This window comes from Vipera ursinii (genome assembly GCF_947247035.1).
Source record: "Vipera ursinii genome assembly, chromosome: 2".
In the NCBI taxonomy this organism is placed as follows: domain Eukaryota; kingdom Metazoa; phylum Chordata; class Lepidosauria; order Squamata; family Viperidae; genus Vipera; species Vipera ursinii.
This window is the reverse complement of record NC_139513.1, coordinates 175,761,253-175,789,082: the sequence shown is the minus strand read 5'-3', so window position 1 is coordinate 175,789,082 and position 27,830 is coordinate 175,761,253. Positions and strand designations below refer to the sequence as shown.

Genomic DNA, 27,830 nt, shown 5'->3' with positions numbered 1-27,830 from the left:
CCAAGCTGGCTCAGGAATTCTGGGAGTTGAAGTCCATGAGTCATAAAAGAGCCGAGGTTGCCTACCCCTGGTATAGGTTCTCCTGCTTGAGCGGGGGCTGGACTAGAAGATCTCCAAGGTCTCTTCCAGCTCTATATTCTAATTCATTTCAAAAGCCTCTAAGTCTCTCTCTACCTATTCAATTCTCTCTCGAAATGTGACACAAATGAGCGCGCAAATGCAACCTCAGCATTTTATGCCACTGCGTGTACAGAGAGAAATGAGCGAAGCTAGAAATGAGCGAAGCTGGCAAAACTAAAAAAAAACACGCAGTGACATTTTACCCAAAGTCAGCTCGATTCCCGGTGACTTCGTGCACTTTACGTGCCTGGCTGTAACCGGCACCCTTTCGATCTTTTCGCCAAAGGTAAGTAAGTCTGGAGTTGGACCAAAGGCCGTTTTCCTCGAGGTACCTTTTGGAGTAGTAGGGCTGGGGGAACAGAGACTCGTTCGCCAAAGTTTCCACGAGCAGCCCTGGCCTTCGCTCTGCCATGACTTTTCAGCTTCGCTGCCTCCCAAGAAGCCCAAACAGCAACCTCCGCGGTCTACGGGCATCGCTCCTAAGAACCGCCTCCTCTCCTTGCCTGCTTGAGTTTTCGAAGGGGGCGGGAAGGCGCTTCCTGTGATGCCTTTGGCCGAACGGCATGCCAATCGCAAGATGCCTCGCTGAGTTCTCCGCCAATGGATTTAGACCTCCGGGAAAATCAAGCGGAAGTGTACGTTCTGCCGCCTTCCCTCGATGGTTGGATCAGTCGTGATTGGCTGCGCGTTTTCCTCGCTGTAGTTGTTGAAAGGACGAAACGCACGTAAAGAGTTGCCGAACAGGAGCGGTCAGCTTTTCCATCAATCCAGTCCTTCAACCTTCAGTCGGCGAGCGGAATTCCCCCCCCCCAACCGCAATATAGACTGAAACTGCCGATTGGTTGTCTCCATTTGATAGCGATGACGTATTCGCGGGTTTTCCAATTGGAGACTCGGGATTGAGCCATCGTCCTACTCCGATAGGTTCATCGTGGACCACTCGTTCCACCTCTTATCAATTTCCGATTGGTATAGCTCCTGCAAAGTGCCGCCTTCTTCTTTACAATTCGAGTAGCCTTCTGACACTCAAACCGTAGGTCCCGCCTCTCGTCGCTTCTGATAGATCGGGCGTCCAATCCGCCTGCTTCTGTTTATATTCGGTAGGTTTTCTTCCCTGTCGCTCATCTCGATCTTGCGGGTGACTGGCTTTCGCAGGAGGCGGGGATAATGGCGTGAAGTTTCGCCTCCTGTGCTCCCGGCGTGCAGTGCGGGCGGGCGTGTGAAGGGGGGGGTAGAGTGTTCGGCCTGGTTCCCGCGTCGAGCCCTCGTTGCCGCCGCGTTCATCTCTGCCGCCATGTCGGACTATAGCACCGGCGGTCCTCCGCCACCTTCCGCTGGGCCGCCGGGCGCGGGTGGAGGAACCGGAGCTGCCGGGCCTCCAAATCAAGCCGGAGGTGGCGGCGCTGTCGGAACCGGACAGGCTGGGGGAGCGGCGGGTCCGGGACCCGGCGGGATCCGTAAGGACGCTTTCGCCGATGCTGTTCAGCGCGCCCGGCAGGTGAGGAGCTGAAGTGGAGGCCCGATCGTGGTGGCCGGGGAGGAGGAGGGGGGCAGTTGAGGGCAAAGGAGCACCGCATCCCTCCCCGGCTGCCCTGGGAAAGGCCTTGTGCGGTGTGGAAGCTGGAGATCGGCCGCTCTGCGGGCCGTAGGCTGAGGTAGTCGACTCCTCTGAGGTGACAGAGTTCTGGACGGTGCCACTTAACACGCCGCGGGGAAGGGGGGGAAGTGGCAGAAAGCAAAGAGCGTCGGGTGAGGAGTTAGTTTCTTCCTGAGGGAAGGTTACTTTAAAGCAGGGGTCTTCAAACTTGGCCCTTTTCTGACTTGTGGACTTCAAGTCCCAGAATTCCTCAGCCAGCTTTGCTGGCTGAGGAATTCTGGGAGTTGAAGTCCACAAGTCATAAAAGGGCCAAGTTTGAAGACCCCTGCTTTAAAGGAAGTGGGAACCCGGCGCACGTGGGTCAGTTCTGACTGAGCAACCAAGCCAGGAAACAGGAATAGAGAAGGCTTGTAAAAAGGTTTGTGTTTCCCTCAGCTTAAAGCGAGGAGGTAACCGTCTTAGTTTTTTTATTTTTATTTTATTTGCCAATTGAAAGCTAATACAGTGGTCTGCAAACCCCTCCCGATCTTTATTACATGAAGGGTGGTTCTTGGGCTGTCTGCTAGGCTAAATGGGGGGTACATGTGGGCAGTACCCATAAGTACTCATGTGGCAGAAGACACCAACATTTTAAACTGCTTTTTGGTATTGAACCAATACCGTTTGATTTTTAATACCTTACAGCATTCTTAACATAACGTACCCCGATGTCATAGTTCACTTTAATGTTTTGGATCACCCTTTAAAAATATCCACTGTGTACCCTGGAATTGTAATTTAGTACAGTACTTGTTTGCCTGATGTATCCCATGTGTGCGTTAGAAAGACATTGGACAATGTTATCAATTTGGGAAGCAGAATAATTGAAAAATTATTTGGATTTATTTTTTTTAAAAAATGAGCAAATTAGGGAGAACTGTTTTAGTTTCACGTTTGCCCATTTTGTCTTTGCATCATGTGCTTTTTGCACAGAACAATAAAATATGAGTCTATCTGCAATCTAGATTACAGTTATACAATTCATTTTTCTAACTCTGAATTTCATAGCCTATCTTCAAGAAAGAAGGTGGAGAAGTGTCTCAGTGCACACCCAATATATATGCAGGATTGAAGATAAGAAATTATATGAAGATTCTTGATGAATCAAATATTTGTGCCTTTTTTGCTCCCTATAGGAGTTGGAAACTTGTAATTTAATTGAATCATCTGATTTTTCATCCAAGTACAGCAAAGCTGCCTCAAATCAACATCTTAATTTGCTGAATTTGGATGCAATACAAACTACTGGTTAAGACTTCTAATTTTCTATTTTTCACAAATAATATATTATTGCTTCTAATAGTCTTTTATTTGTACATTTCTATCATTGAACTATTTTTTTTCTTAGCACACATTTGAAAGTAGAAAAGCTAGCGCACTCAGGAATACTCTGTTGACTTTTTGTGTCTTGTTTATTGCATTGGGAAGATTGGCTGGTTTTTCATTTTATTTACCCAAAACATTTTAGCTTATTTGTGGAACATTGAAAAAGATAATTTCCACATGTAGCTGGAACTAAATCAGTTTATATTTTTACCTTAAGCTTCCACATGTTTTTATCTTGTTCTGGTGCATCTATAGATCAACTAGCTTTTTAAGGCAAAGGAAAAAAACTGATGTTTTAAGGAAAATAGGAACATGATTTTATAGAAACTGATTTATTTAAAACCAGTTTCATTCTTGAAATGCCTGTATGCTGAGGTTTCTTCTATTGTTGTATTAAGAGGCTCTTTCTGTACAATGGCTTTTGAATCAAAATTCCCGTCCTAGAGAATATTGTTACTAAACTGTTTTCTATGCTGCTTGTTCTAAGAAGAAAGGAGAGGGACATTGTGAAGTATTTGAAGAATTATTTTATCGTTCATTCATTCAATTTCTATAGCCACCATCTCAACCAATGAATTTGTACATCTTACAATTCCAAAAGTATAAAAACATCCAAAATAATTTTCTTGGCTGCTGTATGTATTTAATCAGTTAACAGTAAAGCCAAGAAACAGGATTTATAGCACATTCAGAGCCCCTGGTTCAGGTATACAGCCAAGTTTTTAAAGCCTTATGAAAGACCAGCAGGGTTGGGGCTATTTTCTGGGGGAGGGATATTCCACAGAGCAGGGACAATTGCAGAAAAGGCCTGTCTTCTAGTCCCCACCATCCAACAGTCTGCCTGAGGAGATTCGCGGCATGCCCCAATCTGCTACGTTGGGTTGGACAGGTAGAGACTCTTGGAAAAAAGTCCTTCAGGTAACCCAGTCCCAAGCCATATAGGGTTTTAAAGGTGACAACCAGCACCTTGAATTGCATTTGGAATCATACTGGTAACCAATGCAGTTCACATAATAGTATTACATCTTCTGTATATCTGGCATCGTTCTGTCCATTCTGTCTCATTTGAAGTTTCTGAATGCTCTTCAAGGGCAGCCCATGTAGAAAATATTGCAGTAGTCTAAACAAGAGGTTACAAAGGCATGAGTTGGGGTGAGCAGGGCTTCCTGGTCCAGGAATGTGTGAAACTGGTATACTACCTGAAGCTGTACAAAGGCTTTCCTATTGATAGCTATCATCTATCTGCTCTTCAAGAAGTCTAGGGGGACCCAGATTACACATTGAGTCTGTCTTAGGTAATGCAACACACTTCTTGTCCCAGGAAGTTTCAAATGCCCACATCCACTTAGTTTAGCTAATGTTTCGTCGGAGCCCATTTCATCCCATCCTGATCCAGCAGCCTCCAGACACTGGGATAGAGCTTCCATAGTATTGACCAGAGAGCCTTAGTTATTCAGGAAATACAGAATATGTGGAGATAGCTCATGATCTTTATAGCCTATTGAAGAAATATTAGCCAGAGAGAGAAAAAATAGCTTGAGATCATCTGTGAAGTTCTATGTCAGTCACTGTTGCTTTAGGGGCTTACATAAATTATATGACTTTACATTTAGATAGAAAAATGATGGCCAATAATTTCTTTAAGTGAGTGACAACTGGTTACTGTTTAACAAACTGTTGATCTTCTGAATTGATCTGCAAACTTTAAAAATTCTATCCTGAAAAAAATATATTGTACAAGAGGGTAACAGTTCTTCAATAAATTTAAAAAAGTGGAATAAATTATCTTCTGAGGTAAATGAGATACGAACCATTCAGAACTGTTGAAGATTAATTAGCTTGCCTACCAGTGTATTACTTAATAAAATGTAGGGGGGAAAGCCTGTTCTTAATGTTACTGGAACAATATTGCTATTTAGGTACTCATTTCTTAGGAATGTGGGCATTTTATATCAAATACACTATCATGCCGTATGCCATTGTTTTCTTAAAAAGGATAGAAGCACTTTATTCCAGGATTACAATACAATTAATGAGATTGCAACATTTTTAAAAAAAAACAACTTTGCCCAGATAGAACAGTAAAAATGGAGTCACTCATCAGTTATTTCATTTATTTATTTAATTTCTTTGCTGCTCATCTCACCACAAGGTTATGGTTGGATATCACCAAAACCAAAATGTAATCATTTGAATGTCTGTCTTCCAGCACCTTAAAAAAAAGTAAGGTGCAGAATAAAACAAAGCATTTTAATTATTTGAAGTTGGACTTTCTTTAGCAAAGAGGAAATGATTTGTGTTTTAGAAATCTCTGCAACTAGATATCGATTATATCCTGATTTAGCTGACTTTCAAGAAGACATTGAAATTAATGGCAAACTAGCTGGTTGTGCTGTATTGCTCATGGCAATGAAAAAACTAATCTGAACCCCTTAGGCATTTATAACAGATGTTTTCAGTATCTGTAGATGCCAATCTAATGTGTTCAATTAATGCATAAACATTTGGACATTGGTTTTGAATATGCCATTGCAATAATTCTAGAATTATCTCAGTGTGATAATCTTTAGGAAATATAAGGGTTAGGTTTTTGTAATTCCTTTCTTGAAGAAGAAATTGTTCATTATTTTTCGGAATTTGCATTCCTATTACGAGTTGTTCCTTTTCTGTCTGTGTATGTCTTACTAGGTTTCATTCTGCTAAGGTAGAAAATCAGTGCAACTTATTTCTTCTTTGTCCTTTAAATACCGTGCAAACTTCCTTATTTCAGACTCTGCCCTCTAGGTATCCTTTGTTCAGTTTACTTTTTTCATTACTATAGCCTTTCTTAGTTAACAATTCAATCTAGTCTGGTCTTTATTTTGCACTTACTACTATTTTTAAGATTATAGTGAAACAAATCAGGAATATGGTACCAGTAGTCATTTTCAAATTTGGCGTTTAAAGTGTCAAAATCTAGCATAGAAGAATACTATATAATACTACCAAGAAGAATACTTTTATGAAATTTTATGAGCTGCTAACTAGGCTCATTCCCCATAATGTGCAGTAAATTTAATTTAAATAATTGCTGAAGAAGATTCTGTTAACATTATGTATAGTAAGGCATTATTTTTCCTCCTACAATCTTAGTATGTATTATTTTATATTGAGAGAAAGTTAGAATTTCATTGTTTAGGTTTAGGAGGTCCATATCAGAGCGCTATTTAATATTTTTCAGGATTAAAATTAGAATAATTGTAGCACTTATATATACTCATGAAGTCACTGGAACTAGTATGGTTACCGTTCAGTTGATGGTTGTGGATATTTCATGGATTTCTTTCTCATGATGTCTTAGTTGACAAACCACCAGAGACACTTAATATTCTATCACCTTGATAGTTTTATTCGTTGATTTTCATTGTTCTTATTGAGAAGTCAGTCATGGATCTCCCATCCCTATGTTAGTTAGTAGAACATACAATTAGCAGTTATGTTCATAATTCTACATTTGAGTTGTCCATTTTTACAAAATGTCTTTAACAAGTTTTGGAATCAGGTATCGGTTTAAAAATTAGAATTATTTTTTAAAAAATTTACCCATAATAGGGATATATATAAAAGAAGAATGATTTCAGATTTACTAATATCAGTGTAATAAATAAAAAATGTCTTTAACATCTCAGTGCCTTTAAAGATCAAAGATAACCTCTGTCAATACAGCCTAGAAAGAACAAGGCAATCTCTGTAAATCACACACAATTGGACACTTTGCTGGCAAAACATAGTGATTCTCATCTATTTCAAGTGGAGTCATTTTGGCAAAAAAATAAAAAATAAAATAAAGTACCCATCCCAGAAGAGCTGAGAGCCAGAAATCTATATAGTAAACTTCCATAGTGGGCATTATTGATATTTATTCCAATTACTTCAATAAAACATGAAAAAAGCAGGAACATCTCAAGATCTGCTCTAGGAATCTTCCTAATTTTAATCATTCTGTTCCTATAATTGGCCAACCAAATGCTGATGTTTCTGATATCAGTATACAATAAAGTGCCATACTGTGCTATAAAAGTGTTGAGAGTCTTACATCCTCAGACTGTTATGAACAGTCTGAATTTCCACTATTCCTTTTCCTTCTATCTGAAAAATTCTTAGTTTTTTTCATTATCTTTCTCCTGCCATTCTGAATTTCAGTTGCCTAACTCAACAAAACCCCACAATATTCTCAACCATGGGGGTCCTTTTAATACCTTCCTTAGAAACTACTACTTTTCACTTTCAAAAAATATGGCTGCAGTGTTGGATGGGCTCAGGCCATTCACTCTGCCAATACAGTAAAATTTACTGATCTTTTCTTCAAGAATGACTGGACCTTGCCTTCTTTTCGACCTCTTTAGTTTCTGTGCAGCAACGTGAAAGCTAGTAAGATGATAGCAGCTGCAACTGACCAAAATTGGGAAGGGAAGGGGAAATCGGGGGCAGGAATGGATCTAAGTAAGAGGGTGTCTGTAGGAAAATTTTCCTTGCTGCAGAGTCAAATAAGTGGGGAGGAGGAAAAACTGAGAGGGGGTCTGGCCTAGCAAGTAAGAATGTCTGATGCGAGTCAATATGTAAAATGTTGCTGCCTAGTTAAATTTCTAACTGTATTAGCAGGGCCATGTAAAGAACATACTTTACAGTAAGAATTTAAAGCTTAAATTGCTGTGTCAGGTTTTTTCAGCTTAATTTGTTTAAGCCCCTTTGTATTTTATTCAGTAAATAGATTTGGGATATATTTTTAATTACGTGAAGTTTCTTGTGTTTCAAACACTTTTGTATTAACAGTTTTATTTTTAATTCTTTCTGTGGCTTACAGCTTATTCTGTTGTAATCATATTGTCAATTTTACTTTTAGATAGCAGCAAAAATTGGGGGTGATTCAGCCACAACTGTGAATAACACTACACCTGATTTTGGATTTGGTGGTCAGAAGAGACAACTAGAAGATGGAGGTACTGTGTGTCTACTCTGAGTAGATCCAAGTCAAGGGCAATGTCTATTGCAGTTGGGTAGCTACTAATTTAAATAAACATAATCCTTACTTAATAACAGTAATTGGGACCAGAATTGTTCTCTTTAAATGATGCAGTCATAAAGCGTGAAGTTGGGTGACCATACCCTTAGCAACAGAAGTACCAGCACTTCTGGTTGCCATTAAGAAATCATTGTGGGTCCTTAAACAAGAACATCATGTGATTGCCATTTGCAACCTCCTGCCAGCTCTCCCATTGATTCTGCTTATAGAAAGCAATCAAAGAAAGCTGCAAATGGCAATCACAACTGTGGGGACACCACAATCAACTTAAGTACAAAGACCAGTTGTAAGTACCATTTGCTGTTGCCATCAATGGTCACTGGAGTAGTGTCATTAAGCAAGATCACTTGTAATTTGATCCCTTCCTTTAAACAGTTACTCAGCCTCACATACCACTAGAAACACAGTTAAAGGATTTGGGGATGTCCATATAAATTGTGCAGCAGATTTAGGCAAAGATTTCATAAAAATAGATAGGGTGGCTTGACAAATACAACTAGTCCTCAGCTTAAGACCACTTCTTTAATGATGGTTCAAAGATATGGCAGCTTCAGAGTCATTTACAACTTGTTCTCACACTTGGCGATCATCGCACCATTGCACATCCACACATAGATATTCCAAATGGAAAAGGTGCAGAGGAACTGATGCAAGGACATGTTCAAAGCCAAGACTCACTGCTTCAACCAGCCAAAGTGGGTTTGTTGGCTCCTTATGACAGCCTACATAGGAATGCTTTATTCTTGATGATACATTAGCCTGTTTTCTCAGACATAAGAAATAGATCACATGAAGGACTTGGTTTTTAAGCATCTCCTGAAACATTTAGACTGATGGAGGTTAATTTCTGTCCATTTCCCTATCTCTGGTTGATAAGTCATGTGAATGCTACAGCCTCCAGAATAGATTTTCTTGTGCTGCAATCTTGAAGCTTCATTTTGAATAGCAGAATAGAAAGGAGGTTATCCTAATCTATATCCATTTTCTTTTCTTTGTTTTTATTTTTTAATAGATCAGCCAGAAAGCAAAAAAATGGCTCCCCAGCCAGAACGTAAGTACAATGAATTTTCTTTTAATTGTTAGGTAAATGTCTGTATTAATTACAAAGTCATATTCTAAAATATGAGAGTTTCCAATGCCTGACTTACATCTTTCTTTTTAGAATGTGACTTTATAATCAAACTCTTCCTTTCCTTTTCAGCCATGCCTCCACCACCTCAGCTTGGACCGATCCATCCTCCCTCAAGGTAACTTAGTTATGGGCCTTTTCCCCCCCCCTTTCTTCAGCAGTATTTGAGCTGGAATGGTTAAACCAATATTCAGGGTTGAGATTGTGGGTAGCATTTCCCTGCCCTAAAGAGAGAAGGCTGTTTTGTTAGGTGGAGATCAGCATCCAGATTAGTGAGAGACGTGAATTCCAGGCACATGGATGCCTTGTTAGGCAGTGAAGCGTTGTGCTCTTTGGCCATGACAGAGTATTACAAGTTTTTGTGTAGCTTCAGTTTCATAGCTTTTGTTTCTGAAACTTGTCTGAAGATCCTTGTTTGCAAATGCTGCTGGAGTGGTCTCTGGGCCACTTAGTTGCTCACGAGTCCTGCCAGGCAGTGCCGGTGCATTTTGCACCGGCACATGTTGATTTCCACAAAGCGGTGCTTAATTGTTCAGCCACCTTCCTTTCTGCTCTTTTGGGAGGAGGAAAGCTCTCCTTTTTTTTGTTTCTTGATGGATGCTGGTGAACCCCAGATCCATTTCTATAACTCTCCCACTCCTTACTTTAAGCTGCTGACCGTTTTCCTTGCAGGTCTACAGTGACTGAAGAGTACAGAGTACCTGATGGCATGGTGGGACTCAGTGAGTATTAGACAGGGAGCAGAGAAACCTGCTGTTGCCATAGTTGAAAGACTGCTACTTCACCTTTACTAACCAGTGCTGCTTTGGCTTCTCGATGCCAGTTGGCTGAGCTTCCTACAGGGAAGGCTCAGACAGGTTTGTTTCTTTGTAGCCCTATTTGTGTGGGGTTTTTTTGAGAGAGGACAGGCATTTGCGTTTCTTTGTATGCTGCTCAGAACTATGTGGAAGATTGCTCCAGCAATGCCGGGTGGGTATTCTGTTCTACAAAGTCTCAGCAAGTTTTACATTCATTAAATGGTGAGGGCTGGATTCTAAGGAGAACTTGAGGTAGATGTCACGTAAGCATTTCCCATCATAGCAGGAATGGGGGGGGGGAGGTTTGCTGTCAATCAACAGTACAGATTCACTCTGGACACTCAGGCTAGGAGTGCAAAAGGTATTCAGAATTCCTTGTTGGATTGCTTGTGGCTTTGGCTTTGGCTTCATCAACTTTCTGTGAGTGATTATAGTTCCCTTTTGCCAGAAGGAATGGTGGCTGCAAAACACTGCCTGAAGTTGAGTTTTAACTAAGCAAGGGAGAATTGATTCCCAGTAGGTAATTCGTTCCAGTGCCCTAGCTTTAAATTGGCCTGGCATTCACGCTCTGAAAGCTAGAGTTTGTTTGAATGGGTGCTGAGGTATTTTGGGGTTATTGTAATTTATCTTTTTTTTCCTATGGCCTCCGAGACCTTCATTTCAATTCCTATTGTTTGAATTGGGCATTTAGGAGAAGCACTTATCCTTCTTTATTCCTTCTGTAAATGGTGAATTGAAGGAATCTTGAAATAATGCTCCATTCAACTACTTTTTCATGCACACAACGCAGTCAAGTTTAACTGTGCTAATGCAGTTTGTACAGTGGAAAAGTTATATAATTAATTAAAATAGAAATATATTTACACTGGGTTTGTCTGTTTCTGCTTTTCCAATATGTCCGAAAACTTTTTCCTATTCCTTGTGAGGAAGGATGAAAAAAGTATTATATTTAAACCTACCTGCTAGAAGATAAGATTTCTACTTTTATCTCAAGATTTTCTCAGCATTATTCTCCTTGCTTTACAGTCATAGGAAGAGGTGGAGAGCAGATTAACAAAATACAGCAGGACTCTGGATGCAAAGTACAGATCTCACCAGGTAGGCGTGAAATTGTAGAGCAGAGTATGAGGTGGATTTGGTTAGCACTTTCTGGTATAGAGCCACAAGTGCAGAGAGATTAATCTCATCCTTTAGCTCTGTTGGTATCTCATTCCCAATCAGTCAAAAAAGATTTGCAGCTGCAAAAACCTGCAGAGGAACAGAGAAAGTGTTTCCCCTAAGTCTTGTTCATGATAATAACATTTCAAATCAGTCATGAACACTGATGATGTAAATTTCTGAAGACTTGTTTCCAAAAACTCTGGCATGTACAGTCATGTACACATAATTAATCAGCAGTATCATGCAAATAAATCAAATTTTAGTGTCAAAAACAGCATAAGGAGAAAGGGGTCAATTAAAAAGCATAGAAAGTACATCAAAGGATAAAAATATTTAAAGAGCAAACATCTAAAAGGAGGGGAAGAAGCATTAGATGGGTGTAGGGGAGCATAAAGGCTAATGTGTGGCAAACTAAATCTATCCCAATACAGAGCATTCTAGAATGAAAAACTAGATGTTCATTAAGACTAGGTTGTGGCAGATGTTAAGCATTGCTATGCAGAATTTGGCAACATTATATATTGTGGCAAGGTTAGTATCTGAGAGCAGCTGGGAGATAGAGAATTGTTCTATGAGGCAGGGATTTTGATGCAAAAATGGAGAGATGAGGCTAGTGGAAATATTTCTGTAGATTCTGTGTGGAGTCACAAGCATTGTCTCCGGATAGAGAATCTTCCTGTATCAGTCTTCATGACAGCTTAGGGGAGGGCATGGTTTCATAAACACCCTTCGGTGGTTAAGGACTTTAAGGTTAGTTAAGTATGTCCTAGGGGAGACAGAGTACCTGTTGGATTTACAGACAATAAAGGTTGGAGGCCTGGCTAGATCCAGTTGCTACATGTTGTTTAACGGGTGCTTTAGCCTGATCATATCCCATGCGGAGTAGAAAACCTGGAGAGAAGGCCAAGGATGAGATTTTAATTGCCACCATCTTTTCCCATGTGGACTGAAAGTCATCCCTCATAGTTAATGAGACATTGGGGGGGAGGGTTGACCCAATACTTGAGTATGGTTACCCACACTCTAGCTTCCACTTTCATGAGGCCTGTCTCGAATCTCAGGATAATGTTAGAGACAATGATTCGAAGAATCATTCTTAGAAATTTGGATTGAGCAAATCCTAGTGGTAAGAAATTGGAAAGGGATCCAGCTGGGTACCATTAAAAATTTGCACTATTCATTTTGGCTTTAAATAATTTGAGTATTGCAGAAATATAATGTCCACCTCTGGTCTTGATGGATTTTAGGATGGCGGATAAGCTTCTATGTGCATTTTCAGAAATGTAGTCTCCATGGAGTTTCCTCCTGTTGGCAGTATGAAGGAGTACTCTAGGTATTTGAAACAGGACACCTATTCAGTCTTGTGACCATCTATCTTCCAGGAATTTGCCTTTTTGCAAATGCCATTGGGTTTTCTGATAATTGAATTCTAGCTGGTCTTTCTTAAAAAACTGTTGTTAGTGCTCTTAGTGCTTTTTTAAGGCCAGAAAAACAAACAGCGCCCCCTGCCTGCTGCTATTTAAAACCACTGGTTTTTCCCAGAATTATGCAGCTGCTGTGTGATTCTGAGAAAAGATATGGTTGCTTTGAAAAATTGCAGAAACGGTGCAATGTTCACATTCCCTGACTATTCCCACTTAAAAGCAATTTTGGGGAATCAAATCCAAAGAATTGCACGGTTCTAATAAATAGCAGCATAGCTTCTAAGAAACAACTATTAATCTAGTTTGTTGTTGAAGTTTCAAGTAGTAACATTAAGTAGTCATTCTATCTTGTCTCTGATTTTCATGAGAAAATACAATACTTTTCATCTGAGTTATAAGATATCTCAAAAGCTTGTTTCTTAGCATTTGTCATTTTTGCTAAACTGCATAGAGAAGTAAGTCACAATATGGTTAAACATAATGTAACACGAGCATACATTTGTCCCTTTGAAGATGGAGAGATGTAACAAGTAAAGCTGTTGTTAGTTTGAGGCTATGGCGAGCGATCATTCACTGGATTGAGGCCACAGTTGTATTTTTCCTTTGGCCTGTCAGAGAGTGTTAGTGGGTAGAGCAATGATCTAATAGTATCTCTGACTGGAACTCAGCCATGGAACTCATCAAATGAGTTTGGATCAGGAAGTAAATGTAATCATTAGGGCTAGATAATGTGGGTTTCTTGGTGTCATGGGAGAACTTCAGGTAAGTGGGAAATTACACCTGTTTGTCACTAAGCATAACTGGTGCAGTTTCAGGGGCCTACAGAGAAAATATTCTGAGGCTGCCCAGGGGCTATGGAACGTCCTTGTTTGAAAGATTGAGAAAGTGTTGCTATTTGCCAGTCTCGTCTAGGCTGGAAAGCTAGGCAATCCTTCGCTGGAAGACAGGAGGGAATTCCAGTGTTAGTAATATAAGTGGTACTCTGGTAGTCCTGAAGATTACATGTTCACATATTGCCAAGGAGCAGGTCATTTTTGGATGGCAGAAAGTTGTACTTAATATTTGGGGGAAAAAGGAACTGAGGTCTCCAAAATAGGAGGAGCCCATCTCAGATGTGGGAATGGCTGGGTTTTGGAGGTCATGGTTAATTGTGGTAAGCCTATTTTTATTTCTCAAGGATCACTTGAATCTTGGAGTCATAGAGATTGCACTACCGTGTGCTAATTTATGGCTTGCTCATTCATAGTTGGTGGCCTAAGCCATTTGGAATATTCACACATGCTAAGTCTTAAGCCGTGGTTTACAAACTGTGCTAATGAACCATGATATCTGTTTCCACATCATTGCTAAACCAAAATCAGTTATATTATGGCTTAGCATGCTGTATAAATCTATAGAGGAAAATATTGTCAAAATGGAAGCACACTTGCAGTATTCTTACACAGCAGAGCTAAAAAGCCTTTTTTTTAAATTGAGGACTGACTTAATACAGCCTTAAATACTGTTCTGTTCTTGGATCACTTGTCAAGTTGACTTTTATGTAGGTTGGCTGTCATGTTGATGCATACATAAACATGGGAACCACTATGTCTTCTGTTCCTTTCAGCCAATCAAATTCACAGAAGTCTGGTCTTGTGTAACCTGTGAACTGCCTGTAATTATGCAGTAGATTTTTCAGCTGTTAAGTATCCTACATTTTCTGTCTGAGTGCTGTTTCCTTTTAACACCAAACTAGTGAAGCACATCCAGAGCCCTCTTTGTAAAGAGTGCAAGCTGTGTTTTATAGACCTATCCAACTCTCCTAGCTCCTTTTGATAATACATGATTGAAGAAAGACTCAAATTCTTCGGGAAAATGTATTGATATGGAAAGAAGTTGACAACAGCCTTCTGATGGCTTTTCTTTCCCTTACAGACAGTGGAGGACTACCAGAACGAAGTGTCTCTCTGACTGGGTCGCCAGAATCTGTGCAGTGAGTAGTTGTTACGTCTTTGTCAGTATTTTCAGGAAGATCAGAGGCATCTCTTTTATTGCAAAAGTTGTTTTGTTTCGTGCTGTTTTTGGGGAGGCGAGGGTTATGCCAACTTCTATTTGAACTGACCCAGTTTTATGTTCCTCTTGCTTTTTAACAATTCAGGAATTTGTTTTGTAAATGCTGTGTTTTAAATTAAAATGGTTGCCTTTCAGGATGAAGACACTAACTAACAATAACATGCAATAACTAAAAGGCCCAAGTGGCTGCTGACTTTGGTCTTGCATATAGAGAAGCATTTTACTTAACACAAATGTTTTGCTAGGCTGGCATGGGACTAAAATCTTCATTGAATATTACAGTTACAGCACATCTGTACTTGCTAAAGGAGCAGAGATAAAACCGAAATAAATGCAATATGTAAATTCAAAAATAAAAATGATTTAAAAAATAAAGTGATTGTGTTTGCAATTGCAATAAATTCTATTAACCATTGCGCAGGGTGCTGTGGAACAAACATGAAACATGCTGATTTGTAGATTTTTCAGGCTAGAAAGTATTGCTGGGAATTTCATTTCAAGTCTTTGTCATCAGAGAGGAAATGTCGAGAATCTTGTAACTTGCCATCATTCAGAGTTGATTCTTCTTTTTGTAGAAAGGCAAAGATGATGCTCGATGATATTGTATCTCGAGGGCGTGGTGGGCCACCCGGTCAGTTCCATGATAATGCCAATGGGCAGAATGGTACAGTACAGGAAATCATGATCCCAGCTGGGAAAGCAGGCCTGGTGATTGGCAAAGGAGGAGAGACCATTAAACAGTTACAGGTGAGATTTGAGTCTTACTGTCCCCCATATCGTCATTGACATCATTTTCTCCTCTTCCTCCTCCTCTACCGATGGCTTGGTTGAAGTTACATAGTATAAGGAAGAGCTTACAGGAATTTTAGATAGCTGTGCAACTCTTTTGATTCCTTGTTCTTGTTAATGTAGGAGCGGGCTGGAGTGAAAATGATTCTAATTCAAGACGGTTCACAAAACACAAATGTAGACAAGCCTCTTCGAATAATTGGTGACCCATACAAAGTGCAGGTAAGGCCAACTCTTTGTCTTGCTTATTGATTCCATCCTTTTGGGTGGGGTTGAGAGTAATTTAATTTTCCCTTTATAGTGATGGATTTACAGTAGTTCACTGTATCACTATTCTTTTTGATTAAAAGACTACAATTCAACACTGCCAGTTAGAATTTTCTATTTATATTTGATTTAGAAAAGTATGATTATTTAGTTCAATTATAATGGTAAGCTATGGCTCTCTAGCTAGAAAGTGCAGTGAAGAGGGAAGGTCTTTGGTTCATAAATATTTTTATTTTGCTTTCTCAAGATATGACAAATTTTGTTTTAATTTCATTTCATTAAGATGTATTTTATTAGCGGCAATGAGAACAGTTTGCCCTCCAGTTTTCAGCCTTCCAAGAGCAAATCAGATTTTTTTTCTACTGATCACCGTCTAAAAAGTCAGGGATCTCCATTATCATAGCAATGATCAGAGGCAGAATCCTCTTTTCAGAGCTTCCCCATGGTTCAATTTGTTTGCAACAGAAGCAAGAAGCACCCTTTATATATTGCAGCTGGCAGTTGAAATAAGCCTCCTTCCTATACATCACAATTGCTACTAAGAATTGAAGTTGTTTTTTTACAGTTTAACTTTTTTTAAAGTGCAGTCTGATAAAAGCCAAAGAGAACCTATCCCAAGATGTTTTTTCACAAGGCAACTGGACTTTCTTGTTTTTCTTTGAAGACGTTTCGCTTCTCATCCAAGAAGCTGAAGAAGCTTCTTGGATGAGAAGCGAAACGTCTTTCAAAAAAAACAAGAAAGTCCAGTTGCCTTGTGAAAAAGCATCCGTGGGATAACTATGACCTGGATGACTGAGAATCTCCATAAACCAAAGAGAACTTCCATCTTTATTAATACATTAGCTTGAGTTTATAGGTGGCACATGTAGCAGAGCCAGAGTCAGTATCAGAATTGTAAAAAAAAATTAGTGCTTTAGCTATAGCTTTACAATATTAGGTTAATTTACTCATTGTTTTCATTCTAATTCTACTGAATTACATGATGAATTGTCTTCTTAAAAGTTTATTTACTTATTTATCAAATATGTACACCATACATCTTGCCTGAGTGACTATGGTTTACAAACAACATCATAAAATAATATAAAAACATGACTAAAAGCCCAGTCAGAGAGTTAAAATTAAATTAAAATTTACAGTTTTAACTTCTTAAATTTAAATTTTCAGTTAAAGTTCAAGTTGCTTCTTCTTTGACCATTGCAATTTTCACACTACATTCATACATTCAGTTGCTCTCTGAATTTGAATGCTGTCTTAAATCCCTTCTTATGAATATGGCTTTATTCTGGGTCAGATAAGTAGCATTTGTAATTCATTTCTCTTCCTGTTGATGGTGACTTACTAAAGGCTTTGACTGGATCTCTTCTCCTTGTTCCGAGGAAATTCTAACATTCCTTTTTCAGTGGAGGGTTCAGAGATTGAATCTTGGTCTGCACCAACCTATAACTCCCTCCTATTCCATAAAGCTTACTTTGCCTTTTAAAAACTCCCTGGTTTGTTCAAGCCTAAACCTCTGTCCTTGCCCTCCATTTTGTTCCTTCCTGTTAACTTTGTTTCTCAATTCATAAGATCACTGAAAAATATTCTTTGCCAGTGTTATCTACAGCTATACTCTACCAGTGATCTGGAATTGCTCAGAGAAAGGCTTTCTTCATTGGAAATTCTAATATTTTTTTAGGTGAAATATTCTGTGGTATGTTTCAAATTATCCCAAAATTAATGCTAATTTTTCTTTGCAGCAAGCCTGTGAAATGGTAATGGACATCTTACGAGAGAGAGACCAGGGAGGCTTTGGCGATCGGAATGAATATGGTTCAAGGCTTGGTGGAGGAATAGATGTGAGGAACATTTTTGATACTTCGCTGTGGGTAATGGAAAAAAAAAGTTTCAGTGGGGCATTAATCCCTCTTCCAAGCAACAATCTTACTTCATTTAGTTACTGGGGTTTTTTGATTATGGTATCTATACTTTGGAACAGCTCCCTTGGAAGTAAAACCAGTCCTTCCATTTCAGAAGTTGGTGGGTATGGAGCTTTCCCTGAGGGCATTTGGTGATTGATAGGTCATCAGCTGCATTTATTACCTTTAATCGGATAATGGTCTGTGTGCTTTTTTATATATAAAAAGCATCATTATAGTTCATTTTATATATATAGTATACTGTGTGCGTATATACACATACTTTAATTTTTAAATTGAATTTTATTGTCAATTTTAAAAAAATAAAGTCTATGTGTATAAACACACATTACAAATTTTTTTTAATTGAATGTTATTGTTATAAATTGCCACAAATCTGAGAAGATTTAGCAACATATAGACCTAGTAAATAAGGTGTTTATTCATTTGCTCAGGTCCCAGTCCCCCGGCATTCTGTTGGTGTGGTCATTGGGCGGAGTGGAGAGATGATTAAGAAAATACAGAATGATGCTGGGGTTCGAATCCAGTTCAAGCAAGGTGAGAAACCCTTCAGAGCCTGTATTTCAAATTGCAGGGTTAAATGTCAGGCTTGTGCTTGTGTGCCTTTTCTGTCCACGCTTCTTCAGTACAAATTCTTACTTGGTTATCATTATTGTTGCTAATTCAAATTTGTTCTTGTTCCAATTTGTGTAAAATTATTTTTCCCAGTGCTCTTTTCTGAAAATTGAGGGGGGGGGGGAAATGCAGTTTTCTCAGCTGTGATTTAAGGCAAAATCTCTAAGAGACATTTTAGATAGCTGAAAATCTACAGAACATTTTATTATTTGTTCAAACTGGGCACAATCCAGGTTTTTCAGGAAGTTGTCACTGAAACCTGGCAAATTCCCATGTAAAAACCTGGGTCTATCAAGTTGTAGTTTCACACACACACACACACACACACACACACACACGTTCACAGATAAGGGTCCTAATTTTTAAACTCCAGTTGAATGTACAACTTGTTTTGGTTGTCATTTCAGATGATGGGACAGGTCCTGAAAAAATTGCCCATATCATGGGCCCACCTGACAGATGTGAACATGCTGCCAGGATTATCAATGACCTTCTCCAGAGTCTTCGGGTATAACATTCCTTGGGAGTTTACCTCATCCATCAGAGTGCTGGAATTGCCATGTAGTTGTGCTGATCTAATCTTGGAAAGAAGAATCGCAAAGAATTAATTAAGCAACTGTACTATGGTTTTTGTAGATTTTGTAGATAAAACTGTTACATTTATATATATAAAACATATATTGTTTAAAATATATGTTAAATACAGATAGTCCTCGACTTAACAGCCTTTTGTTTAGTGTCCATTCAAATTTATAATGGCAATGAAAAAAAGTGACTTAAGACTATTTTCCACACTTAACAACCATTGCAGCATCTTCGTTATGTGATCAAAATTTGGACACTTGGACAACTGGATCATATTTATAATGGTTGCAGCGTCCAGGGGACATATCTTTTGTGATCTTTTGACAAGCAAAGTTAATGGGAAAGCCAGATTCATTTTACAATTTTATTACCAACTTATCAAGTGCAATGATTCACTTAGCAACCGTGACAAGAAAGTTCATAAAATGGAGCAAAACTCAATTATCAACTGTCTCACTTAGCAACAGAAATTTTGGACTTAATTGTCATAAGTTGAGGATTACTTGTATATAACTTGTATTGAGGGGATTTGGTTTTAAGTTTTGTATGCCACCTACAAGTCACCTCAATGAAATTGATGTCTTTATAAGTTTAAGTAAAAAACAATTTTAAGACATTTTTCACTCCCATTTGACTAAAAATACTAAAACATCTGAAGAAACAATCAAAATTCAGTAGTACATTTGATAACCTCTGGAATTTAATTTGAACTTGGTTATTAACCGTTTTTCCATTATATTTTAATTCTGTCATATATCACCGAGAAAGGTATATCTCATCAGATTTTCAAACATAATTCCTTCAAGGATTTTCATTTTTCTATGGTTTGGAATTTCTGCCCCATTGCATTTTCATTTGATACCAAGCAGCTTTTGTTGTCTCACAAACTAACAGTGCATCATAGAATAAGATGGAACAGCACTTCTTTAGTGGAAATTAATATTTGACATTTTGGATCAATTTCGGGACCTTGCTGTCAGTGAGGCTTACTTGAAAAGTGGGTGGAGTTTTGTTGGTACAAATATAAATAGAATTACATTCTTTCAAATGGAAGCCCAAATGGACTTAGTGTTATCATTACTGAAATTGCATCAGAAGATGAAATTTATTATTGCCAAAATAATGCAAAGCATTCTGATTTAAAACCACTGTTTTGAGCTCAAAATTCATCCATAGATTTGGTGGTGATTTTGAGAGAAAGCATGTTGGTTTTGCTCTGCTTTCAGAATAAGACAGGTGTTTGGCCATTTTGAGTGTTGTGATTATTGTGTTGCCAATTGCAATTGTTTTGTTTTCTAGAAAGTTTTCAGATTTAAGTAGTACAGCAGTAGGGACCAGGGGAGAGAGCAGGGACTTACTCCAAATTCCTATATTTTCAAATGTCTGAAATACTCACAGCGTTTCCAGTTTTTTGCAGAACACACTGCAGGAGAAATATCAAGCTGCCTTTCAAGGCAGTTTGAGCACTCCGGTGATCTCATTCAGGAAAACACCTTTACTGTAATTCTTAAATGCACCATTTGACAGCATAGTAAGAGCTCTCCCTTCTGGAAACTCGGGTGGAATATTTTATTCTGTTTTTCCCATGTCATCCAAGTTAATTGTATTCTTGTCTTGTAGAGTGGCCCACCAGGCCCTCCAGGTTCAGGAATGCCTCCCGGAGGCAGAGGTAGGGGCAGAGGACAGGGCAACTGGGGGCCTCCAGGAGGAGAGATGACCTTTTCTATACCTACGCACAAATGTGGTCTGGTCATTGGCAGAGGTGAGCATCTCCTGTTTTCTTCAGTCGCTCCAAGCAGGTGTGCATCAAGCATCTTGTTGCTACCTTTTCTTTGTTTTTTAGGTGGGGAAAATGTAAAGGCCATAAATCAGCAGACCGGAGCCTTTGTAGAAATATCTCGGCAGCTACCACCCAACGGAGACCCCAATTTCAAATTGTTCATTATTCGTGGCTCACCTCAACAGATTGATCATGCCAAACAACTGATTGAGGAGAAGATTGAGGTAACTGCCCACCTTTAGTTACACAAGAAATCTCCTGGTTTGATACGGTAGTTCTGGCTTAACAGATCACATGTTTCTTTCTTAGGGTCCCCTCTGCCCAGTTGGGCCAGGGCCTGGACCCGGTGGACCTCCTGGACCAGCACCCATGGGACCCTTCAACCCTGGGCCGTTCAGTCAAGGACCACCCAGTGCACCCCCTCAGTAAGTACAACTTCCTTCTGTTTGGGGAGTCTTGGCTGCAGTCAAGATGCTGACATCAGAACCTAGGAAAAACGTATCTGTGCTGAACTGGAACAGGAAGCCCCTTTTGACAAAATTTTCTTCCATGAAAAGCCTGTTTGAAGGATTTTTCAAGGATTATGTGAATGGAGAAACAAAAATTGCATCCAAAGAGTTATGTGATAATGATGTTAAGGGAAAGAAGCATATGGTTTATACTGTGCATCCTAATTTTGGTGCTTGGTATCTGTACAAAAATTTTCACAAAGTGATTTGGCTTTTGGCTAAGTGTGCCAGCAAACCGTTCTGGCCATGACTATTCTAGAGAGAAATAGAAAGAACCATTGATACGGAGACATAAAAACAAACTGCCATTTCAGATGGCTTTGTTGTCATGGACTATTGTCGGTAGCTTGATTATAGCTATTGTAGTTAAAAGTTCTCAAAAAGTAATTTCCCAGTTTCCTTCTGGAAACTTAATTATCTTTAATGTTTATGTATTGCTAGATTTCTATCTTAACTTTATTTTGTGTAATTCAAGGTGCTTTCATGCCCAAGGGAGGACTAGAACTCTCATTCTCTACCTAGCCACTTCACCACTACGCCAGGCTGCCTCTCTCTTGGCCACTGGCAATTTATTTTAATCAGTAGTAACAAATTGGATGAATGACGATCCAGCACCCTGTTCAGCAAGGGAAGTTGGCTTGAAATCCTGTATTACATAGGGCAGGAGGGAGAGCTCTCTGGTTTCTGCAAGCAGGAGTGCTGTTTCTCTAGAGTAACTTCTTGGGCCATTTGCTACTTAGAAATCCCTATTGTACATCCTTATATTTGATCAATTATGCCAATTTTTCCCCCTTACCTTCTTCCAGCCCTGGGGGACCACCACCACCTCAATATCCACCTCAAGGCTGGGGAAATGCATACCCACAGTGGCAACCTCCAGCTCCTCATGATCCAAGTAAGTTTTTGTTAAAATTTGTTGCTGGCTTTTTTTTTTAAAACGAACTCTACTCAGAGTGGATTACAAACTACAGTTCAGAAATGGCCAGGCTTGTATTCAGACTGTCATCTGATTCCAGATAAAGCAGCAGCAGCAGCAGCAGCAGACCCCAATGCTGCCTGGGCAGCATATTACTCGCACTACTACCAGCAGCCTCCTGGCCCAGTTCCAGGAGCACCACCAGCCCCCACTGCACCACCGGTGCAAGGAGAGCCCCCCCAGCCGCCCCCCACCGGACAGTCAGACTACACGAAAGCATGGGAGGAGTACTACAAAAAACTAGGTAACTCTACAGGTGCTTCTTCTCTTTTACTGGAAAAGAGCATTAATGGAATGATTGCTAGGGTTATAGGTAATGACTTGATCCAGAACACTTCAGGTCTTTTCTCTACCTGTTAACCTTTTCATTTTCTTTATCAATATTCTGGATATTGGGTACTTTGGGTTTCAGCTGCAAGAACTGAATTTACTTTGCCCAGTTTTCAAACAGGCAAAGTTTTGGTAAGGTACACATTAGGAAACAAAGCGAAATAATTTGGTCTTAATAACTGGGCGTCTTGATCATAATTGATTTTATTCCCAGATATTCCTTTTTTATTTATTCCATATCTGTTGGAATATCTTTCATGATAATTCTGTCTTGCCTGATGATTCCTCAATATTTTTGTCTTTGGCTGGGCAGTGGATGACGGCATGTCAAAACTCCTGCTTATGAGTTTATAAATTATGAGCATCACTCCCATAGATCCAAAAGTATGATAAAATATAGCTCTCTTGGATTATTTTTAAAAAATTTTTATTTATTTATTTATTTATTGATGGGATTTATATCCCGCCCTATCTCCTGAAGGACTCAGGGCGGCTCACAATAAAACATATAATAAGTACATAAATCAAGATAAAATGAAAATTGAGAACATCAGTGCAATAAAAAATTAGAGAATTTTAAAATGAATTAAAAATACTAAATATAAATTAATTAAAATGCCTGTCAGTCTAGGTCAGCCTGGTGGAACAGGTGTGTTTTGAGGCTGCGGCGAAAGAATTGGAGGTTTTGGGCCATCCAAAGCTCAGGGGGGAGCTGATTCCATAGGGTTGGTGCTCCCACAGAGAAGGCCCTCCCCCTGGGGGTCGCCAGCCGACATTGCCTAGCTGACGGTACCCTGAGGAGGCCTTCTCTGTGTGAGCGTACTGGACGATGGGAATTTGTTCCCGGCAGCAGATGGTCCTGCAAGTATCCCGGACCTAAGCCATGCTGATCACAAAACAAAACCATTCAAGGCTTCAGCCTTTGCTGTTTGATTCTTGCGCCTATAAGTTTTGGCTGACTGCTGGGAACTAATGCCATCACTAATTGAGACCCCTCCTTTTAAAGTCCTGGAGGGAATTTGCCTCTGGGGGTGTGTGTCGGAAGTCTTTTTGAGTTTGTCCTTCGTTGTCCTACAGGCCAGCAGCCCCAGCAGCCTGGAGCTCCTCCCCAGCAGGACTACACAAAAGCCTGGGAGGAGTATTATAAGAAGCAAGGTGAGTTAATATACCACAGGCTTTCTAAGGCAAGTTGGATTGGCTTTGGAATGCCAAACATTTTTTGTTGCTCGGTGCGTTCTTACACAGGAGTAAATTGCACTGAATCAAGGTGGGGGGGGTGTGCGGGCGGGCAGGCGCGCAAGTGTCCAAATAGGCATGGACGGGATAGACTAGAGACACTCTTTTCTTTTTGGAAGCAGCTCAAGTAGCGACCGGGGCAGGGCCAGCAGCACCACCAGGACCTCAGCCAGACTACAGTGCAGCGTGGGCAGAATACTACAGACAACAAGCTGCCTATTATGGACAGACACCTGGTGCTGGCGGACCAGTGCCACCCCCCACACAGCAGGGACAGCAGGTGAGTGAAGAAAGAGCTTGGCCTAGCAGCTGATTCCTGTGATGTAGTCTCCTCCATCTGGGTGTTTGCTATGCATATACCTTTAGGTTTAGCTTAGTATGTTGGCACTCTTGCTTCATCTGTGATACAGGGCACCCAGTTTTCTATTAGCACCAGCAAGATAGTAGGATGTAACATTGTTGCCATCAAGACTCAGTTGCCAGTGCATCAGGAAAAGAGTGACCCTATGCATCATTTCTAACATTTGCTCCTGGATGATATTAATGAGAAGGAGCCTGTTTGGTCTAGTCCGCAGGGGTAGGCAACCTCGGCTCTTTTATGACTCATGGACTTCAACTCCCAGAATTCCTGAGTCAGTCCATGAGTCATAAAAGAGCCGAGGTTGCCTACCCCTGGTCTAGTGGCAAAGGCTCCAGGCTAGAAACCAGTAGATTGCGATTTCTAATCACATGTTAGGCATGAAAGCTGGCTGTGTGACTTTGGGTCAGTCATTCAGCCCAACCCACTTCATAGGGTTATTCTTACAGGGAAAATAGGAGGAGGAAGGTGTATTATATATGTTCACCACCTTGAGTTACTTATAGAGTAATAAAAGTGAGATAAAAATCTAATGAATAAATACAATAATGTTGGTTAAATCAGAGCCGTAAGTTGTCTCCTCCCCCCCCCAGTGTAGTCTGTACAGATTGCACATCAAACTGGTATGTCCTTGCTGGCTATTGATACAAAGTTTCCAAGAAGCCTGGCCTTCCTCTTGTTCAAAGTATCAGTGTTTTACAAATGTATTTTTGCAACCATGAAAACTTGATCGCTATTTTCATAATAGAAAACAGGAGCTTTCGGGTATGCTTATTTTTTTCTCCAGTACTAAATTCTGTGAATATGCTTCTGGTGCACCAGACCATTGCTAGTCTAGTGGCAATAGCATATTCTGTAAGGAAAGTCACTGGCAGATGAGCAAAAAAGTCAAGTTGAAGGTCCTTTCTTCAAGCAATGGTTCTGCGATGACCTAGAAACGAGTAAAACTATTACTAAAAGCCAACATGGGTTTGTCAAACAGATCATGCCAGATAAATCTAATTGCATTCTTTGACTAAATTAGTGGATCATGGAAATACTAAGGTCGTAGTTTACTTAGAATTCAGTAAGGCATTTGAAAAAAGTGGACCATAGTCTTACTTCTTGGTAAAATAGAAAAGTGTGGGATAGGCATCATCATCACCAGATGGCCTTGTAACTGGTTGACCAACCACACTCAACATGTAGTCCTCAATGGAACTAGATCGATATGGAGGGAAACCTGCAGTGGGGTACCCCGTGGTTCTGTCTTAGGCCCAGTACCTTTCAACATCTTCATAAATGATTTAGAGTTAGACAAAATGCTTGAAAGGTAACTCATCAAATTTGCAAACACCAAGCCAGGAGGCTTACTGAAAAATCTTGACAGACTTGAACTTTGTTCAAGTTAGTTCAAACTACGTTTATTGGTCCTATCTAACAAAATGCAATTCCATGATGAGAAAAAGTCTTACACTTAGGCAAAAAAAAACCAAAATCACAGGCGTAAAATAGGTGGTCTCTGGTTTCACAGCAGTGAGTGGAATCTAGGTGTCATAGTGGACAACTGCTTAAGTACGAGCCACCAGTGTGCTGCAACTGGCTGCCAAAAAAGCCAATTCTTCTTTTTTTAAATTCCATTTATATCCCGCCCTTCTCCGAAGACTCAGGGCGGCTTACAAGCTTAGCAGAGGGATAGTATTAAGATCAAGTGAAGTGATAACGCCGCTTTGTACTGCTCTGAGACCACACTTGGATACTGCATCCAGTTCTGGCCACCATGGTACAAAAAAGATATCGAGACACTAGAAATAGAGTGCAGAGAAGTGCAACAAAGATCAGTCTGGAAGCTATGAGGAAGAGTTGTAGGAACTAGGTATACCTAGTCTACAAAGAGAAGGACTAAGGCTGACATGATAGCCATCTCCCAGTACTTGAAGGACTGTCACAGAGGAGTCTGACCTATTCTCCAAAGCACCAGAGGGCAGAACAAGAAATAACAGATGGAGGATCCAATCTAGAATTAAAGAGCAATTTCCTGACAGTGAGAAAAATTAATCAGTGGAACGGCTTGCCACCAGAAGCTATGGGTTCTCCATTACTGAAGGTTTTCAAGAAGAGATTGGACAACCATTTGTCTGGAATGATATAGGGTCTCCTACTCAAACGGGGTTGGATTTGAAGACCTCCAAGGTCCCTTCCGACTGTTATTTCATGTTCTATGAAAGTCATTGGCAGATGAGCAAAACTGTAAAGCCTTTTCTTACTCATTTTCTGCACAGCATTTCTTCAGGACGAGAGATGCTGTTGTCTCATTGATTGGCCAGGGAAAAAAGGCTCTATAAAATACAAGAGAACTGAAGCATTCCACAGACTCCCTAAAACAGGGGCCTTCAAACTTGGCCCTTTTATGACTTGTGGACTTCAACTCCCAGAATTCCTCAGCCATGCACGCTGGGTGAGGAATTCTGGGAATTGAAGTCCACAAGTCATAAAAGGGCCAAGTTTGAAGACCCCTGCCCTAAAATAAACTGGATGGTTGATAAACAGGAAATTCTATCGGACACCAGTCTCATTTTGTTCCCATGCTATTGAGCTGGTTGCTAAATGGAATGGTGGTGACATTTGGGATGAGACCAAATGATGAGCTAGAAAAAAGACAGAATTGGACGAATATTAAGCATATATCGCCTGTTTTATTGTCTACTGTTTGTATTTATTGTACTCTTGCATTACTGTATTATGTTGTATTAAAATAATGTTCAAGGGTGCTCTGAGCTTTAGTAAATGAGGTTCCCTACCTGAAACTATGGGACAAATGCCTTGCTTTATTTCCTTTGTCAGTGACAGACTCCTTCGTGTTTTCTCCTTTCCACAGGCTCAGTGAGCTGAATGTGACCCTCCCCATCTCCGAGAACCTTTTGTTTTGGAGAGAGAGGTGGTGGCTGCTACTGCCACTGCAGGAAGTGGCAGGGTGGGAAGGGAACTGGCCTGTTGCTCTGATTGCTGGGTTTCTTCTGGGAATCTTGGCCGTGCCGCCTTCACATCTCTCTTAAAATAAATCCAGATCTCCAGACCTAACGTTGAGCCAGCAGCCGTAGAAGATAGCCGACTAAAACCGCCTCCACCAGACCCCATCCTGCCTGACACGCACCTCAGTTTTTTCAGGGTAACACTTCTTTTTCTTTTCTGTTTTGTTTTAAAAATAAACTTTACAAGGAAAAGTCACTCTGCTTTTTAGTTAGAGTTGGAACATTCCTCGGACAAAGGTGTTGGTGTTTCAGACAACCCCATCCCTGCCCTTCCATTTTCTCCACTGCTGGGACTGATCGTGTTTTTGTCTGTTCAAGAGGAAATTGGAACAAACAATTATATGCTCAAATTTTTACTTTTTACCGCTCGTTTTTAACTTCACAAATAAATGATAACAAAACATCCCCCTGTGTCTGCTGGGTGGTGTCTTTCTCTCTCTGTCTATAGGGTTTTTTGAAGCTGATGTTTGTTCACGATATAGCTGTTGTAAAAGCCTGGTAATGGTCATGAATTAAGAGCTTCCTGTGTTTTTATAGTTTGAGCAGGCATTTGTGCATTTTTGTTGAATAAAATGCTTTTTTGTTTTAAAGTCTCTGATGCAAATGTGTATGTTTCCAAAAACAGGTCCCAGAAGGTTTGAATGTCGCCAGGGCAGTGGGAACAGATATTTGATGTGAGCAGGGGCAGGCTGATTTCTTAATGAGGTTCCATAGGTTGAATTGTGATTTGGCTTGTGATTATCTTGAA

General features: G+C 40.0%; 1 protein-coding gene across 4 annotated transcripts; it reads left to right on the top strand.

Annotated features, from left to right (window-relative positions):
* Window positions 1-1,338: 1,338 nt before the first annotated feature.
* On the top strand, window positions 1,339-27,675 carry KHSRP (KH-type splicing regulatory protein). 4 transcript variants are annotated; one of them, XM_083352804.1, is made up of 20 exons: window positions 1,339-1,618; window positions 7,965-8,061; window positions 9,157-9,195; window positions 9,346-9,391; window positions 9,946-9,995; window positions 11,097-11,168; window positions 14,570-14,627; window positions 15,283-15,454; window positions 15,620-15,718; window positions 17,503-17,601; window positions 18,117-18,219; window positions 18,705-18,805; window positions 20,503-20,644; window positions 20,726-20,886; window positions 20,972-21,087; window positions 21,978-22,066; window positions 22,188-22,391; window positions 23,555-23,632; window positions 23,836-23,993; window positions 26,929-27,675. In XM_083352804.1, the coding sequence occupies exons 1-20, from the start codon at window positions 1,415-1,417 to the stop codon at window positions 26,935-26,937; spliced, it is 2,097 nt and encodes a 698-aa protein (XP_083208930.1). In that variant the 5' UTR covers window positions 1,339-1,414; the 3' UTR covers window positions 26,938-27,675. The 4 variants fall into 4 exon arrangements, with proteins under 4 accessions (XP_083208930.1, XP_083208928.1, XP_083208929.1 ...); XM_083352802.1 differs by having other exon boundaries at window positions 20,503-20,886; XM_083352803.1 differs by lacking the exon at window positions 11,097-11,168 and having other exon boundaries at window positions 20,503-20,886.
* The last annotated feature ends 155 nt before the right edge of the window (window positions 27,676-27,830 follow it).